Source organism: Podarcis bocagei (assembly GCF_964188305.1).
Source record: "Podarcis bocagei genome assembly, chromosome: 10".
NCBI classification, from domain to species: Eukaryota; Metazoa; Chordata; class Lepidosauria; order Squamata; family Lacertidae; genus Podarcis; species Podarcis bocagei.
In genome coordinates, this window is record NC_138135.1 from 37,239,944 (window position 1) to 37,255,559 (window position 15,616).

At 40.2% G+C, this 15,616-nt stretch overlaps 1 protein-coding gene across 6 annotated transcripts in view; it reads right to left on the bottom strand.

Moving 5' to 3' along the window:
• The window catches only part of ANO4 (anoctamin 4), a 146,500-nt gene that overhangs the window by 68,429 nt on the left and 62,455 nt on the right, over positions 1-15,616 (bottom strand). For 4 of the 6 annotated variants that reach the window (XM_081209443.1, XM_081209442.1, XM_081209444.1 and 1 more), the window contains 3 exons: positions 15,271-15,459; positions 5,582-5,692; positions 216-352 (listed from right to left, as the gene is read on the bottom strand). In XM_081209443.1, the coding sequence (XP_081065569.1) occupies positions 216-352; positions 5,582-5,692; positions 15,271-15,459 (437 nt within the window). The remainder of the gene's footprint in view (positions 1-215; positions 353-5,581; positions 5,693-15,270; positions 15,460-15,616) is intronic. The other 2 variants (XM_081209446.1, XM_081209445.1) reach the window with 2 other exon arrangements.

Here is a 15,616-nt window from a genome sequence, read left to right on the forward strand (position 1 = left end):
TTCAAATAGTCAAGAATAATGTCTGGAACCTCTCTTCCATTGTCTGCAGATTAATGAAATCATGGTTAACTTTGATTTTAGTGTTAAATTTATGACTGGGTGGGTCTGCGAAGTCATTTTAAACTATATGCCCAGCAAACCTTTGTAAAATCAGAGATGACCTGAATTTCAGCAATGGAAACCCACAAATAAATGAGACATATAAAGCTTCTTACCTCTCCCACTGCCTCCAATCTGCTAGTATCCTCTGAAGTACTGGTCAAATTACCGTGGTGAAGCAAAGATTCATCGTCCTTGGAAGGGCTGGCTATGCCTTCTAATTCATCAAAGAAAATATTGACATCCTTGGCTACTAAAAAGCAATAATAAAAAATAATACATTAACGTTGAAAGTAATACTGGCTTTGCTCACAAACATGAAATAAGATCTCAACTTTGTGTATGTTTCAGACATCAAAGTCAACATAAATAATTTGCATGTCACAAATTATCTGTTTCATAGTGCTAATAAGTAAATCCAAAACAATGATATAATGTAGCCAACAGGTCAAAGGTGGTACTGAATGACCACAGCAGCTTCAAGGCAGTGGTGACTGGTGTGCATGTTTCCCTCCGCAAAGTGTTTCCAGCCCTAAGTTGAATCTTGTAGATTTGTAACCTCTGAATGGAATTCCACCCAAATTTATTCATCAAAGTTTGCTGAGATAAAGCCCTGTTTTAAAAATGGCAAAACATGACTCCAAATAGCATCTAATACTTGTGCCTGGCTAAATATAACATACAGGTTTTTTAAAAATATCCCTGTTTGCTCTGTATAAAAAGTCAAATCTCAGTATGTTTATATTTTTCCTTTAAGAAAGAAAGAAAAAAGGCTGGGGGAAACAAATCCAGAGCAAAGTCATACATAGTACTTGGAAGATTTATAGGTTTTCCATTATCTATTCAATACAATATACAAAGTGTCATTCCAGATATTTACAGGGAAATAAAAATGGCAGCCAGCAGCAGGAGAGAGGCAGCAGTCTACATCCCATGCACCCAACCCAGGGATGTACTTGCACCTCTGCCTTTTCATTTGAAACCTGGACTTTAGGAGTCTTCATCGTTAAAGTTGTGGAAGGTTTTAATTCTTGTTTGAAATGAAAAACGTTGAACTCGCTCTTCCCTTATTGTTTTTCCCCTCAGCGTGGAACGTCCAGAAAAAAGACTCCGCCCCTTCACAGCAGCACAGCCAATCAGGTTCAAAATTTCACTGCCACAAGCACAGTACATCTTCAGTCATGGGGCAAGTGCCTCCAAACAGCTCACAACTAACTGGAAGCTTGCTTTCTACTTATTGCATCTGCTGAGATCCCCCCGCTCCCAGTTATTTTTTAATTTATTTGTTAAACAGATTTTCCTACTATTTTCAAATATGCCATCGTATTTCAGTTTACATGGAGACCGACAAACGTCACACATACAATTAGAAAACTGCATGCAGTCAAAAGCAGTGCAATTACTACAAACATTTTGAATGAGCAAATAGGCTGTGTTCCAGCTTGTTCCAGCAAAAGCTTCTCATTGCCGTTTTATAATCTCATAAATCCAACTTTTACATATGTGCATTTGGACGCACTGCACAGGAGAAGCACAAAACTGATGTGAAGCGCACAGCATCCCTATCCCTCCCTACAGATTTTTAGGAAGAATTCCATTACCAAATCTGCTCCCTTTTGTTCAGAGGCTGCTGAAAATACATCCACCAACATCAGGTAAGCATTTAGTCCGGGTGGTTCATTCACCAGACTGCCAATGACTATCCTCACAGTGTGACATCTTACACACAGTGAGTGAGTCAGCAACACATCTCTTCTCCTCCTCGCTCCACCTTATTTTCTGAGAATGTCCAGGAACATTAACAGAACAGAATCCATATCCGTTTGCACCCTGGTGTGGCAATTTCAACAGAAAGCATAGCTAACCTTTCAACATTTTTAAAAAAAGAATATTTGATTATATATATTTTTTTTTCCAGAAAGAAAGAACTTTAAAAGGATATGGCATAATTTTCCTTTTTTTACTTGGATTATTTTAATGTTGGAAATTCACCTGTGCCATTAGCTGTAATTAAGCCACCCATTCTACAGCACTGACTCTATGCACCAGAATGCTAAATTCAGTTTTGATACTAATAATATCTGAGTAAGGCACTGGGAAGATCAAGAGAGAATGTTTAATTATGAATACACTGCTATAAGTAATTCAGGAGGTAGGAGTGGAAAAATGGGGAAGCACCCATTCTACTCAGTTTGGAGAGGTCCTTTTCAAGCTCTTCACAGTCTCAGGGGGTTGGACTAGATGATCCTCAGGGTCCCTTCCAACTTTACAATTCTAGGATTCTTTTTGTTTTAAGAGCTTTGAGCAATTTAGTATCATCAGCAAACTTGGCTACCTCACTGCTCATTCTAGTTCATTTATGAACAAGTTACAAAGTACAGGACCCAATCTTGATTAAGTCCAGGGTTGCCACCACTCGGGTTGGTTCCCACACCAACTGTTCTGTGTGTGGATACATCACTCACTGTATCCACAGACAGGACTCTGGCTATGGTTTTTATGACTTGGTATGGTTTTTGGTGGCTGCATTCTGTAAGACTGCATTTTAAACAGGTTCATGCAAACGGTGCTTACTGGGAAAATGTAACGTTCAAGTTGAATGCAGAATATTGTTAAACCCTTTTCATTATAATAGACAGACACACTATTACATGAGCTAGAGTTCACAAGGGCACAAGTACTAATGGGAAATGTCTGAAATAGCTTCTGGTATCATTTGTGTGATCTTTCGTTGCTTAGTTTTCATTCTAGAGAGGATGGCAGCCAAAAGTTCAACAGAATAACATGTTAAAAAGAAATCTGTTTTTCACCAAGAATAAGGGGGGAAATGCAATGGCTGCTGGCTTGCCATGGTTTTTATTGTTCAGCATCTAACAATGCTAAAGTTAAGATTGTGAGATAATATAATGCAAGAATAGGGAAACAAATCCATGTTTTTAAAAAAGCAGCATGAAAAATGTGGTTTCTAAGTAACAAGTAGGGACCACAAATGTAAGCATTTTGTGCCTACTTTTTTTTAGGGGTGTACACTTGCTATGCCACTTTTATTTTTGACACATAAAGGCTACAACCCTATGAAGGAGAGCACATTTGAATTTGCTGCTCAATACTATGCATGCTTATCTGGAAGTAGTGTACATAACACAAAAACCTGTTTTTGCAGTTCGGAGCAGCTGCAAATAAATAAATTCCTCTTGTCTCTTGGAATTCCTAAACTAATAAATAACTAATAAATAACTCCATTCCAACAGTATTCCATTGAATACTGACTAGTTCTCAGCAGCCTTGTTGAACTTATTGCCATGTGCGCCATCACACTACAAAGCCTGGAAAGTAAAGGACCAAAATGGAGAATTTTTGTTCAAAGGAGTGAAATGCTTCATTGCTTCTTCTTTATATGACTTTTCATTTGTAAACAAAGTGTTATTTTAAGCACTGTGTGTTCCCTTTTAATTAATGTGAGCTGCTTTGGTAAATAATCTATTTTGGCTCTTTCCAGACAAAATGTATTAAAAATGTTTCCATGCCACTTTTTAGGGCCTCCCAAGGCAGCTCATGTACAAAGCAAAACAAAAACACATGATTACAGTAAACTACCTATCTATAAACATTTTACAGTAAAAGGACAGTGCGTCTTACAAAACTAAGGTAAACAATTTAAAAACAACAGCAATCTAAACCATCAACATTTTTTTCTAAATATCTATCAAAATGAACAATATCAAAATGAAATGCATATAGAATAGGAACATATCACAACTAATAAGAAATATTTTGAACCAGACTTTTAGAAACTACAGCTGTAAAGTTAAATCTAAACACAAAAAGAAACACAAAATTGTGAAACAGTGGTAAATTATATTAACACCAGGAATACTTATGCCTGTCACATACCAACACACCTTTAAACCTGTTTTGAGAACTGGAGTGAAATAATTATGGCTTTCTGAACTAATATTTTGGTTTTAAAATTCTAACTAGTCTGAACAACAATGCCAGGCTTTCTAAATGTCTGGTAGTACGTAATATAAAAATGCAACATGTTTCAACAACCAATAGACCAGCTCACTTTTTGCTCTTTTCTTATAAATATTTCCTATTTGTTGCTCACATTTGGTTAAATATCTAATTACAAAGGGTGGGTCACTTGGGAAAAGAAAGAGAGAGTAAGACGCAGTTGAGAACTTTTTACAATTGAGAAAAATGTAAGCATGATAATGTTTTATTTTTAGTGCTACTTAAAGTGCACAACTCTCTATGCAATAGCAGGGCTGGGAAACCATTTTTCTGCAACGCTGCATTCTCTTTCAAGATACACTATGTTGGGGGCAAAGTACCCCATTTTCTCTCTCTTTCTGCCACCCCTTCCTTGGCACACTCATGAAATTAGGCTAATGGTCACATTCAGCCAAGATGCCACAGGTGCTCTTCCCCCCCCTTCTCATAAAAATATATGAGTATCGGTGCACATGGAACAGTGTATGTACCCCAACATTGGGAGAAAAACTCCCTCTATGTGCACAGTTTTCCTGGGGAAATCACATTAAAAAATGTAAAAGTTTTTGAACAAATGATCTGGTCAGAAATCCTGAGAAGCGCTTCTCTTTATTTGTTTTCAGAGCCTTTTTTCCATCATAAATGTGTGTAATTTCACCTCTGCAATCCATCACAGAAGACAACTTGTTAACAACCATTCCTTCTACCTTCTTCAAGGCTCAGATGCTCCCAGATTGGTGTTTATTGGGGTTGTTTGCTCGTCATGCATGCAAGCTCTTCTCAGCATAAACACAACATTCCCCATCCATATTCTCCCCCCCCCCATTTATTTAGGATTTACTTTCCATGGAAAATAACTTGCTGTCAATGCCCCATTTGTGATACCTGAATGATTCATTTGCAATATTAAGCCCCTGGCTGTAAGAGCTGTTCAACAGTCTAGCAGCCCTCTCCTCCTGGCACTAGACATTATCAAATCTGTTCTCATATGTGGTTGGCGGGAGGAGGCAGGTGCTTCCAGGCATGTATTGCTCTCCAAGTGAGATCCTCTGTAGGCAATCAGACACATTGTGAGACTCCGTACCTTTGCTGAAGGGTGGAAATTCTACATGTGAAAGCCCAACACATGTTTGGAAGCAACCCTTTTCTACGTGAAATCTTTGAGAACCTTTTTCTTTTGTTGAAAAGCAGTACATAAATATTCTAAAGAATGTTTCTACCTGTTCTGCATGCAGATCCCACTAAGAAAGAAATAAAAGCTAATAAAGATTTACTGAAAATTTCTTCATTAGTCCTTTTACACTGAACTCTGTAGATCTGAATCCACCGCTTAATACAACGATTTTCATTAAGCCACCTTATCTGAATCACACTTGTATGCGTTGTTGTTCCTTTCCCACCTCCCCCTTTCAACTAATCAAGTATATATTCATTTCCATTAACATTTCTACAATGTTAAGAATCTGAGCCCCACAGAGTAACTTACTTTCTTGTATTGCATTAAGTATTTCTGAAAAGTCCACATCTCTCTTCTGAGCGTCAAGTCTTATTGATATTTGTGTTTCCAGGTGACGACCTTGACAATGCTCTCTTCCTTCTAAAGAAATTGAAGAGATTGGCGGAGTTTGCAATAGTTTAGTAGTGACTCCAGTGAAGATGGGTGGGAAAGAAACAACGGTTGCAAACACTAAAGCTGCCTGGAATAATTACTTTTGCTGTGCAGCGCAGGGAAAGTCAGTTTGAGAATGCATTTATTGAATCGTAACACCCACAGCATGCTGCTGATGCCCTCCTCCCCATAAAGAAACAGGCCTTCAGCTACCTACATTCATCCCTGCAAATAACAGCCTCAGAGAGGAGATTTTTGGCTAGGAGTGAAAGAGTTAAACTTCTCTTCCCCATAGTTACTGTTGACAAAACAAAACCATCCATTGCATTTTTGGCTGAAATTTACACAAGAGAAAACATGCACATTAATTGCATTAGTACAATCATATTGTGCCTAATTTGACCCTTAACAGCAACACAATCCTTAAATGAAAAGCCAGAGGAGTTGGGTGTAAGCCAGTTTTCTCCTGGGTAGACTCAACTAAACTAACACAGATGTAACTTTATTTGCTTTTAATATTATAAATCTATTAACAATTCTATACTAAATTATCTCTGGGAATCCAAGGCATTTTATGATCTTTGTAACATTAAATCTGTTTTTCTGTTTGCTCAAATATTCTGTATGTTGCTTCCAAACAATTGCACAAGGAAGATGTAGCTCCTGCTTAATGCAAACCTCTGTCAGGGGTTCTTTAGCTACGATTTCTACATTGCAGTGAGTTGGACTAGATTATCCATTGGGTCTCTTCCAACTCTACAACAGTGGTGGACTTGGGACTCTCAAATTTCAGCAGTACAGTGGTACCTCAGGTTACAAACACCTCGGGTTACAAACACTTCAGGTTACAGACTCTGCAACCTGGAAGCAGCAGTGGCGTAGCGTGGGTTTTCAGCACCCGGGGCAAGGCAAGTAATTTGCGCCCCCTAACCCGTGGATTTGCGCCCCCTAACCCGTGGATTTGCGCCCCCTAACCCTAACCCCCAGATGTTGCGCCCGGTGCGGCCGGGCCCCCCCTGCACCCCCCACGCTACGCCACTGGGAAGCAGTACCTCAGGTTAAGAACTTTACCTCAGGATGAGAACAGAAATCGCGCAGTGGGGGCAGCAGGAGGCCCCATTAGCTAAAGCAGTACCTCAGGTTAAGAACAGTTTCAGGTTATGAACGGACCTCCAGAACAAATTAAGTTTGTAACCAGAGGTACCACTGTACCTTGTGCAACACTAAAATTTGATGCCCACCACCTCTCACGCTCCATTCTACAGCATTGTTGTGGTGCCCAGTGCAGCTGAACCACTACCCTAAAACCGCCTCTGTTTACAGTTCTCTGATTCTATGAATTGAATTTTCCATTTGGAAATATTGAACTTTACATTATTTGATCAGACATTCCCCTTTATTAAATTTGTGTATTAATAATATATATTGCTGTTAGTTTGGAGGATTCAATTGTTGAAGTAGCCAAGCCAGCTTCTTGGGCCTAAGTATGGTCCTTAGTTTGACAAAGGATGTTGCTCTGAGCCTGAGAGCAAATAGGTGGTCCCTCTCCCTCACTGGCTGGCAGCAAGAAGGACAATAGCTGGAGTGGTGTCCAGCTGGGCTAGAAGCAGGCAGAAAGCAGAGAATGAACCCTGTGTAATTCTGCAATTTCAGACGTACTGTAAATTCTCTAACACGACTTCCCTAATCCGGTGTCCTCTAGATGTTGCTCTTCATGCTGGTGGAAGTTGTGGTTCAAAGCATTTGGAGAGTACAGCATATTCCAATGCATGCTCACTCTGAAGTAAGCCTCAATGTGCTCACTGAGATTCCTCCCTAATATGCATGTTTAGGGCTGCCACATAACTGAGTAGGGAGATGAATTTATTTTCCAATCCAAAACTAACTGTTCCTCTAAGTCAAGGACACACTGGGTCAAAAACATAGCTATCATCAGTACTAACTCTTCTCTGATTCACACCTCACTATACCTCTCAGTCGCAAAGATCCATACAATGAAACAACTCACACCCCAGGGTTTGACACTGGTGCTGAAGTAACCTCATAAGGATGTGAATAGCTTCTGGGCATGGATGTCCCATCTGTTAAAATGTTTAAGATCTTGACTCTGTTTTGAATTCTTTTTGTACTCTGATGGGTACAGTCGTACCTTGGTTTGTGAACACCTTGCGAGTTGAATGTTTTGGCTCCCGAACGCCACAAACCCAGAAGTGAGTGTTCTGGTTTGCAAACGTTCTTTGGAACCCGAACATCTGACACAGCTTCCAATTGGCTGCAGGAACTTCCTGTAGCCAACCAGAAGCCGCACATTGGTTTCTGAACGTTTTAGAAGTCGAATGGACTTCCGGAACGGATTCCATTCAACTTCTGAGGTACCTCTGTATTTTGTTTTGAGGTTTGGGGGGGGATACAAAAAGGGACGTGAATAGCTGGCAGTAGAATCCAGTCAGCCTCACCATTGGAGCTTTACCTGCTGAATTTGCTGTCTGTAGAAAGTTGTAATGAAATGGGGCTTAATCCCAATCACATTGGCTTTACTGGATTGTGGATTGCTCTTGGAACACCTCACTAGATCACACATTTTCTTTCACCATGGCAACATCAAGCTCATTCCAGTATGTATGGATATGGGAATCATAACAGTGAAATAACAATTTCAACTATAATAAGTTCTGACTCTAAAACAGAACAAGCAAATAAGCAGAGAAAATGTCGAAATCCAATACAGCCTGTGACAAATATAAAGATGAAAGCAGCAGGAAGCCAAAGCACATCACTTCACCCAGCTAGTATTGTAAAAGGCAAGCTTCAGCATGCCAGCTGAAAGCATCTATAAAATGCTGCAACGCTATAGGATGCACTAAAAAGGATGGATACCTCGATGCAAAGATTTATTGTGTGTGAACTGTAAAGTGTATTTAGAAAAAAACCTGACAAAAGCAAAATAACCCATTTTCAAAATCTAATCGTGATGCACAACACAATATTCCTAAATTGCCTTTCTGCACAGTGCAAATGAAACAAAAAAATTGTCACATACTATATGGGCAGGAAGAGGGTAAACATAATTTGATGGTTTGCTGTTAATTCCAACTAAAGGCATTCAATCTTTAAATTGAGCCTAAATAGTCTAGCAACTCTAGCCAGCAAAATTAGAGGCTGGTAGCTGCAGAATACACTACATATATCAGCAGGATGATGGAGAACAACTCCTTGCCATAACATGTGAAATGACTTTAACACTGCAGTAGTTAACATGGTGACCTTCAGATATTGTTTGACTGCAGCTATGGTTACCAACACTTTTGAGCCCACTGGGACATTCTGAAGCTCAATCTGTTGTGTGCACCACATAACCACCCTGCAATCACAAGTACTCACACAATACACAACTATGCCGATCAACTGCAAGCACACAAGTACACCTCCCCACCTATGCTATGACACACACCTCTGCACAAAACAGAGAACTTTCAACCAAACAGCAACATCCTCTCTATGCAATCACACAATTACACACCAAGATAATTAATGACTGGTTTGTGCTTTGCTTTTTTCGGAATCACCCAATAAACCATAATACTATACTGAAAAACTATTGTATATACTATGCCAGAGCTAATGCTTGTAAGAATCCTAAATACCAACTAGTCACATGGGAGACTATATAGAATTAATAGTCATGCTCAGATACTTCATAGGGCAATGCAGGACCAGGACAATGCAGGCCATTTTTGCTAAGCCCAGACACTCTAGACATCCCATCTGAGTTTAGGCCTCAAGACGTGCAGCTAAATGGATGTTAAGCAGCAAGCAAGAAATAACTTCCTTAATCATATTAAAGAATTCAAAAACATGTTTTTTCTGACAGTCTCACATATGAATACAGTGGTGCCCCGCAAGACGAATGCCTCGCAAGACGGAAAACTCGCTAGACGAAAGAGTTTTCCATTTTGGAGGTGCTTCGCAAAACGAATCTCCTATGGGCTTGCTTCGCAAGACGAAAATGTATTGCGAGTTCCTGCGGGGTTTTTTTCCTCCCCCCCTTTTTCTAAGCCGCTAAGCTGCTTATCAGCTGATCCGATAAACTGATAAGCCGCTAAAAGCTGCTAATAGCGCTAATCCTCTAATCCGTCAATGGGCTTGCTTCGCAAGACGAAAAAACCGCTAGACGAAGAGAATCACGGAACCGATTCTTTTCGTCTTGCGAGGCACCACTGTATCTGCCTGCTGAACAGGTCCTGGGGGTGGGATTAGTGCAGTTGTATATAGTCACCCCATCTCTAAAGGAGAATTATAGCACTGGGGAAAGTACTGAAAAGGCAACAAAACCACCAAGAGGTGGATCACCTACCTGAGTTGAGGCCAAAGGTTGGCGCCCTCCTGTGGAATGCCCTCCCTTCAGATGTCAAGGAAGTAAACAATTTTTATAAGACATCTGAAGGCAGCCATGTTTAGGGAGGTTTTTAAGGATTGATGTTTTTATTATGTTTTAAAATATGTTGTAAGCCGCCCAGAGTGGCTGGGCTGGGGAATCTCAGCCGGATGGGCAGGGTATAAATAATAACATTATCAATATTATTATTGAAGTCTAGGGATGATGACTTGGGACGCAGGTGGCGCTGTGGGTAAAACCTCAGCGCCTAGGACTTGCCGATCGCATGGTCGGCGGTTCGAATCCCCGCGGCGGGGTGCGCTCCCGTTGCTCGGTCCCAGCGCCTGCCAACCTAGGAGTTCGAAAGCACCCCCGGGTGCAAGCAGATAAATAGGGACCGCTTACTAGCGGGAAGGTAAACAGCGTTTTCGTGTGCTGCGCTGGCTCGCCAGAGCAGCTTTGTCACGCTAGCCACGTGACCCGGAAGTGTCTGCGGACAGCGCTGGCTCCCGGCCTCTAGAGTGAGATGAGCACACAACCCTAGAGTCTGTCAAGACTGGCCCGTACGGGCAGGGGTACCTTTACCTTTAGGGATGATGACTAAAGAGGACATGATTTAAGTTTTTATAAAATTATGAATGGTAGGCCAAGAGTGGACTGAGAATTTTTCTCTCCCTCTCTCATAATACTTGAACTCAGATTACACAATGAAATTGATCGGCAGCAGGTTCAGAATGGACAAAGGAAATGCTATTTCCCACAATACATAATTAATTTATGAAATTCACTACCACAGGATGTAGCAATGACCACTAGCTTAGATGGCTTTAAATTCATGAAGGGTACTTCTGTCAATAGCCAGCAAGCGTGACAGATAAAGGAAACCTAAAGCCAAGGACAAACAATGTGAGAGAACTGTTGCTTTCTTGCCCTCCTTCTAAGCTTCCAGAGACATTTAGCTGGACACTTGTTGAGAAGACATTGCTAGACTGCAGGGACCCTAGGCCATCCCAGCAGCATTAATCTTATGTTCAAAGAAGAGCACTCTCAGAAAACAGGCAGAAATACTATGACTCCTTCCTCTACATCTCCAAAAGATCTCATGAGATAGAAAGCCATGAAAATCTTACTGCAATTCTCCAAAGTAATGGGTAAACCAGGGGTGGCTAGAATTCAGTTTTGTAGGATCTACCTTGTGAAGCACCCTGTGATTTATGGATCAAGGGTGGTGTACAAATTTAGTAAATATTAATAATAAAACAAAATAAAATAAAGAATAACTATTAGAAACAAAGTGCATCTTTGTTTTTTGCCCTCTATCTGTGCCTCCTAAATGGTATCAAGTAGGTGAACCCACCTAATTACACTAGGCCAAAATCTACATAAAAGCAAACATGGATGGATGGACTAACAACAATGGTAGCAACAACAATAACAATATACTCACAAGCAATTTCCAGTGAAAAGAACAGTTGTTGTTTATGATGATTTCTTTGTATTGTATAATTCAGTGCCATTTATAGAACATGCACTGGAACCTTTTGACTCAAATCAGTTACGAGAAGCTGTGATGATAACACCTACTACATTTTGTAAATTAATAGGTAGCATTTATATTCTTTTTTGAGTGCTCAGAACATTCAGCATACCTTGCCTCTCAGTAATCTTTAAAACAACCCTATACAGTATCTCAGTATTATTACCACCTTATTGCAGATAGAGTTGATTGAACTTGAGAGACAGTGGATTGGTTAAGGTCCTCTACATTCATGTGGTAGAATTTGGACCAGGTACTTGTCAGTTCACACAGCTTATTCTGAACTCCACTGCCTCTTTAAATTGTAATGGAATGGGCAGCTTTTTAAAAAACAAGTCCTTTTTTGCACTGATGGATTATACGCAATGTAAGTAATGATAAAGGGTGCTTGCAGATTTGTTATTTTGCAACTGGGATTCAATGGCACAATGGCAAATTCATGCTGTGTAGTTAAAGTGGATTTGCAGCTCTTGTGCAACAAATGCACTTCCCAAAAGAAAAGAAAAATCACGACTTTTTTCAGCAAGGGAAGTGGAAGGAAAATGTACTAGAATATGTGGCAAGGCAAGTGCTTGATAAGACATCATACAACTTCCCTGCAAATGAAGCATAATTAATGTTCAATAGACAGGCAATCTGGAAGTGACCAGATAAATATAGACGTCTGCATCCTGCAGTGACTGCTTCAGCTTTCCAGTTTTTGCTTTAATTTCACCGTGGAATAGAGTGTTACCAGAGTTTCGAAAAAGATACTGTCATATTCATCATGCTCAGCATCCAAATTCAGAGAAAGAGATCTGCATGTGGAAGCAGCCTTCCACTTGAGTATCAGGAACTGCAACTTGAACGTGCATCCAAAAGCAGGAATCGAATCAGCTACACATTGCATGATATACATTCCAGTGAGTGCTTGAATAGGAATCCCTTCCACATCCAAATGCTCACATTTAAAGTAATTGTAATATTTTTGTAACCCACCCGAGCACCACTTGGTCAAGAATGCCTATAAGTATAAACAATCAATAAATAATGCAGTGAGGACAGGTGTTTTCCACATTCAGACCTACATCTGATTTATGCTCTCAGTTCCTAATCTCTACACACCCACCCACCCACACCAATGTGAGTGTAAATGTGTAATCTATGTTCCTTAGATTTTAATATGCAATTGTACATGCAGGTTTCTTTCACCCTCAAAAAAAAATTTGAGTCACAAAAAAGGTGACAGGCTAATACAAATAGGAAATCTCATGATTTCCTTTAAATGGTGCAAATCTGATATGTAAATAAGTAGCAGCAAGTGGACAGAGATGTACTGCTGCCAATATACTTTCCTGATTAGTGCTGCATTTCTTAGGGGGCAAAATCATCTTCTTAGCTTTTGGAAGTTCCAACTCACAAACTTCTTTTTATAACAGAAGAACAACTCAAGAGATTAATATACCAAAGTTCTAAGTAGAGTACCTGAATGGGAAGGAGACTGTTTTCCAAGTCAATCTGTGTCCTGTATACTGATTAAACATTAAAACCAGTCGTTTGATTTAAGTAATGAACAAACAGCATGAGTAGCTGAACTATTGGAAATAGCTCATATGGACAACAAAACCGCTATATGTATAAAATTCTATATCCACATGAACACATTTTCCCCCTGAGGCTTGGCTCTTCAGAAAATGGAGTTATGCCCAACAGATTTCATAAGAGGTGAAAAGATGGGTAATAATCCTGCCTTCTTAGGGGCTTTCAGTGCCAAATTACCAAATAGGCAGAGTAGGCACTGGCCAATGGGCCTTTTAGGGGCCCCGCAACAACGGATCAAAATAATATTGATTTGACCTTGAAAGAAAATTACAATGAAGCTTTCTTATTTCAATGTTATCCCACCTGAGTGCAAACAAGGTTTTGACTGCCATGGGGCCACCACAGGGTTGAATCCGGCACCAGGGGCTTTGTGCTCGTGTGTGAGAAGGTTTAATTTGGTCTCCCAGCCTCAAGTTCCAACCCTAGGTTTCCTTCAGGCTTGCTGCTCTGATCTTATTGCAGCTTTGTTTAAATGGAAACTCCTTCTGTCCTATAAACGAAAGCTCTCTGTCTTTCCTGGTGGTGAATTGCACTTAACTTTAATGGAGCATGATCCCCGCAGAAATTGAGGCCAACCAGCCGAGAGTTTCTCTTCAGTTTGCCAGGAGCAGCTCAGAGCAATAGCACTGGCCCTATCCATAAACCATCTGCTGCCTCCCTGAACCTCTGATGGGAAACGAGGAGCAATTGCCATTTCAGAATACTGTATGCGACAGACAGACAAATGCATAGGCAACACCATAACTCAAAAAGATCTGTTTTATTTTTATTTATTTATGTATTTAACAATGAAGGGGGGAAATGAACCAATTCTGTTGGTAATTTTGAACTGTGTGTCTGTGTGTGTTTGTGTCAGAGGAAGAAATTTTATTTTATTTTTATTGAGAGAAAAGAGAGAAAAACTAATTACTGAAAAGGGAATCCTAAATGGAGGGGGTGGGGAGAGTGTAGAGTGAAGAAATGGACAATCTGCCACGTCCAAAACACTGCCAGCTTCAGCCAGCTAGAATGCGGATACAGTGACCCTCTCTTTTTCCCATGTTTATTTTTTTTTCTTTTCTTTTTTTTAAAAAAACTGCCCTGAAACTAAATGTCAGGAAATTACCTACATTTTAATATTTTTATCTCATCTTTCCCTCCCAGTAGCTCAAAGTGTTGTGCATGCTTCTTCCCCTCTGCCTTTTATTTTCTCAGCAACCCTGTGAGATAAGTTAGACTGAGAGTTGGTGACTGGCCCAAGGTCACCCAGTAAGCTTCAAGGGAAAGCGGGGATTCGAACCCTGCTCTCCAAGGTCCTAGTCCAACACTGTAACCACTATGCCACCGGGGCCTGTGTGTGCGGTGGCTGGTAATGAGAACTGAGGAAGTGACAAAGGGACAGAAGTGCAGGAGTTCCTGTGCATAACTTACACTGGTCAGCTGAATGAAAACAGATTGGGTCATGAAGAAAAACACACATGAAAGAGTCACCCTTGCTGCCTGGTAGCTTATAAAATAGACAGGTATGCTAAATGACATTTAAAAACAAAAACTGGGTGTCAGCATCTCCGGAAGTTGCTGCTTGCTGCCCTATATTGTGAAAATGTATCAACAGGCCCTTTTGAAACACCTACACTGCCAAGCTGACATTGGCTTATGCAAGAACTCACAAAGAGAGCTGATTCTATTAGTACTTTTGATAAATGCAGGCTGGTATACAGGAAATAAAGTATTTTGTTTGTACTGAAAAGAGAGTTTGGGGAAAATAACACTACAGTGGTAACTCTGATACTGGCATACTTTAAGGGTCTAAAAATAGCAAGTAGCAAACTGGGTAAGTATGCTTGATGGTGATTTTATGAGCAGAAACCTTAAAAGCTGTGAAATATCTCTTCTTTTCTAAAATTCCCAAACTTGCTCTACACTACTGATAACCACCGCAGCTATGGACAAGCACACGGAGAAAGGCCGAAGTGAACATCAATCTATGGATGTTGGCTTATAGATTGATTTCCATGCAAGCTTGATCAGATGCTATGAATTCATTTCATAGCATGTATCATTTGTGTAAAGCAATCAGGAAAACATTGTTACCTGGCTGATGAGTGATTGGCTTCCCATCAGATCCAGAAGATGAGGCCTCCATTTTTATTGACCTTCTGACTTGCGGGACTGAAGAATGCCTAACCACAGACGGGCGCTGTGATATGCGATGGCTTGCTGTGCTTCTTCTCTGGTAGATCTGCACACACTTTTCAGCCCCATGAATAGATAAGCTTCTACCTACCAGAAAGATTAAAAAAAAAACCAAGTTGGATGTAGGAGGCAAATTTTGCTTATGTATATTACAAACATAGATTGACATTTAAAGGTGTCTGAAATGAATCATTTGAAAGAAGTCAACACGTGTGTAAACTGGATTGTTGACTTAAGTCTGCAA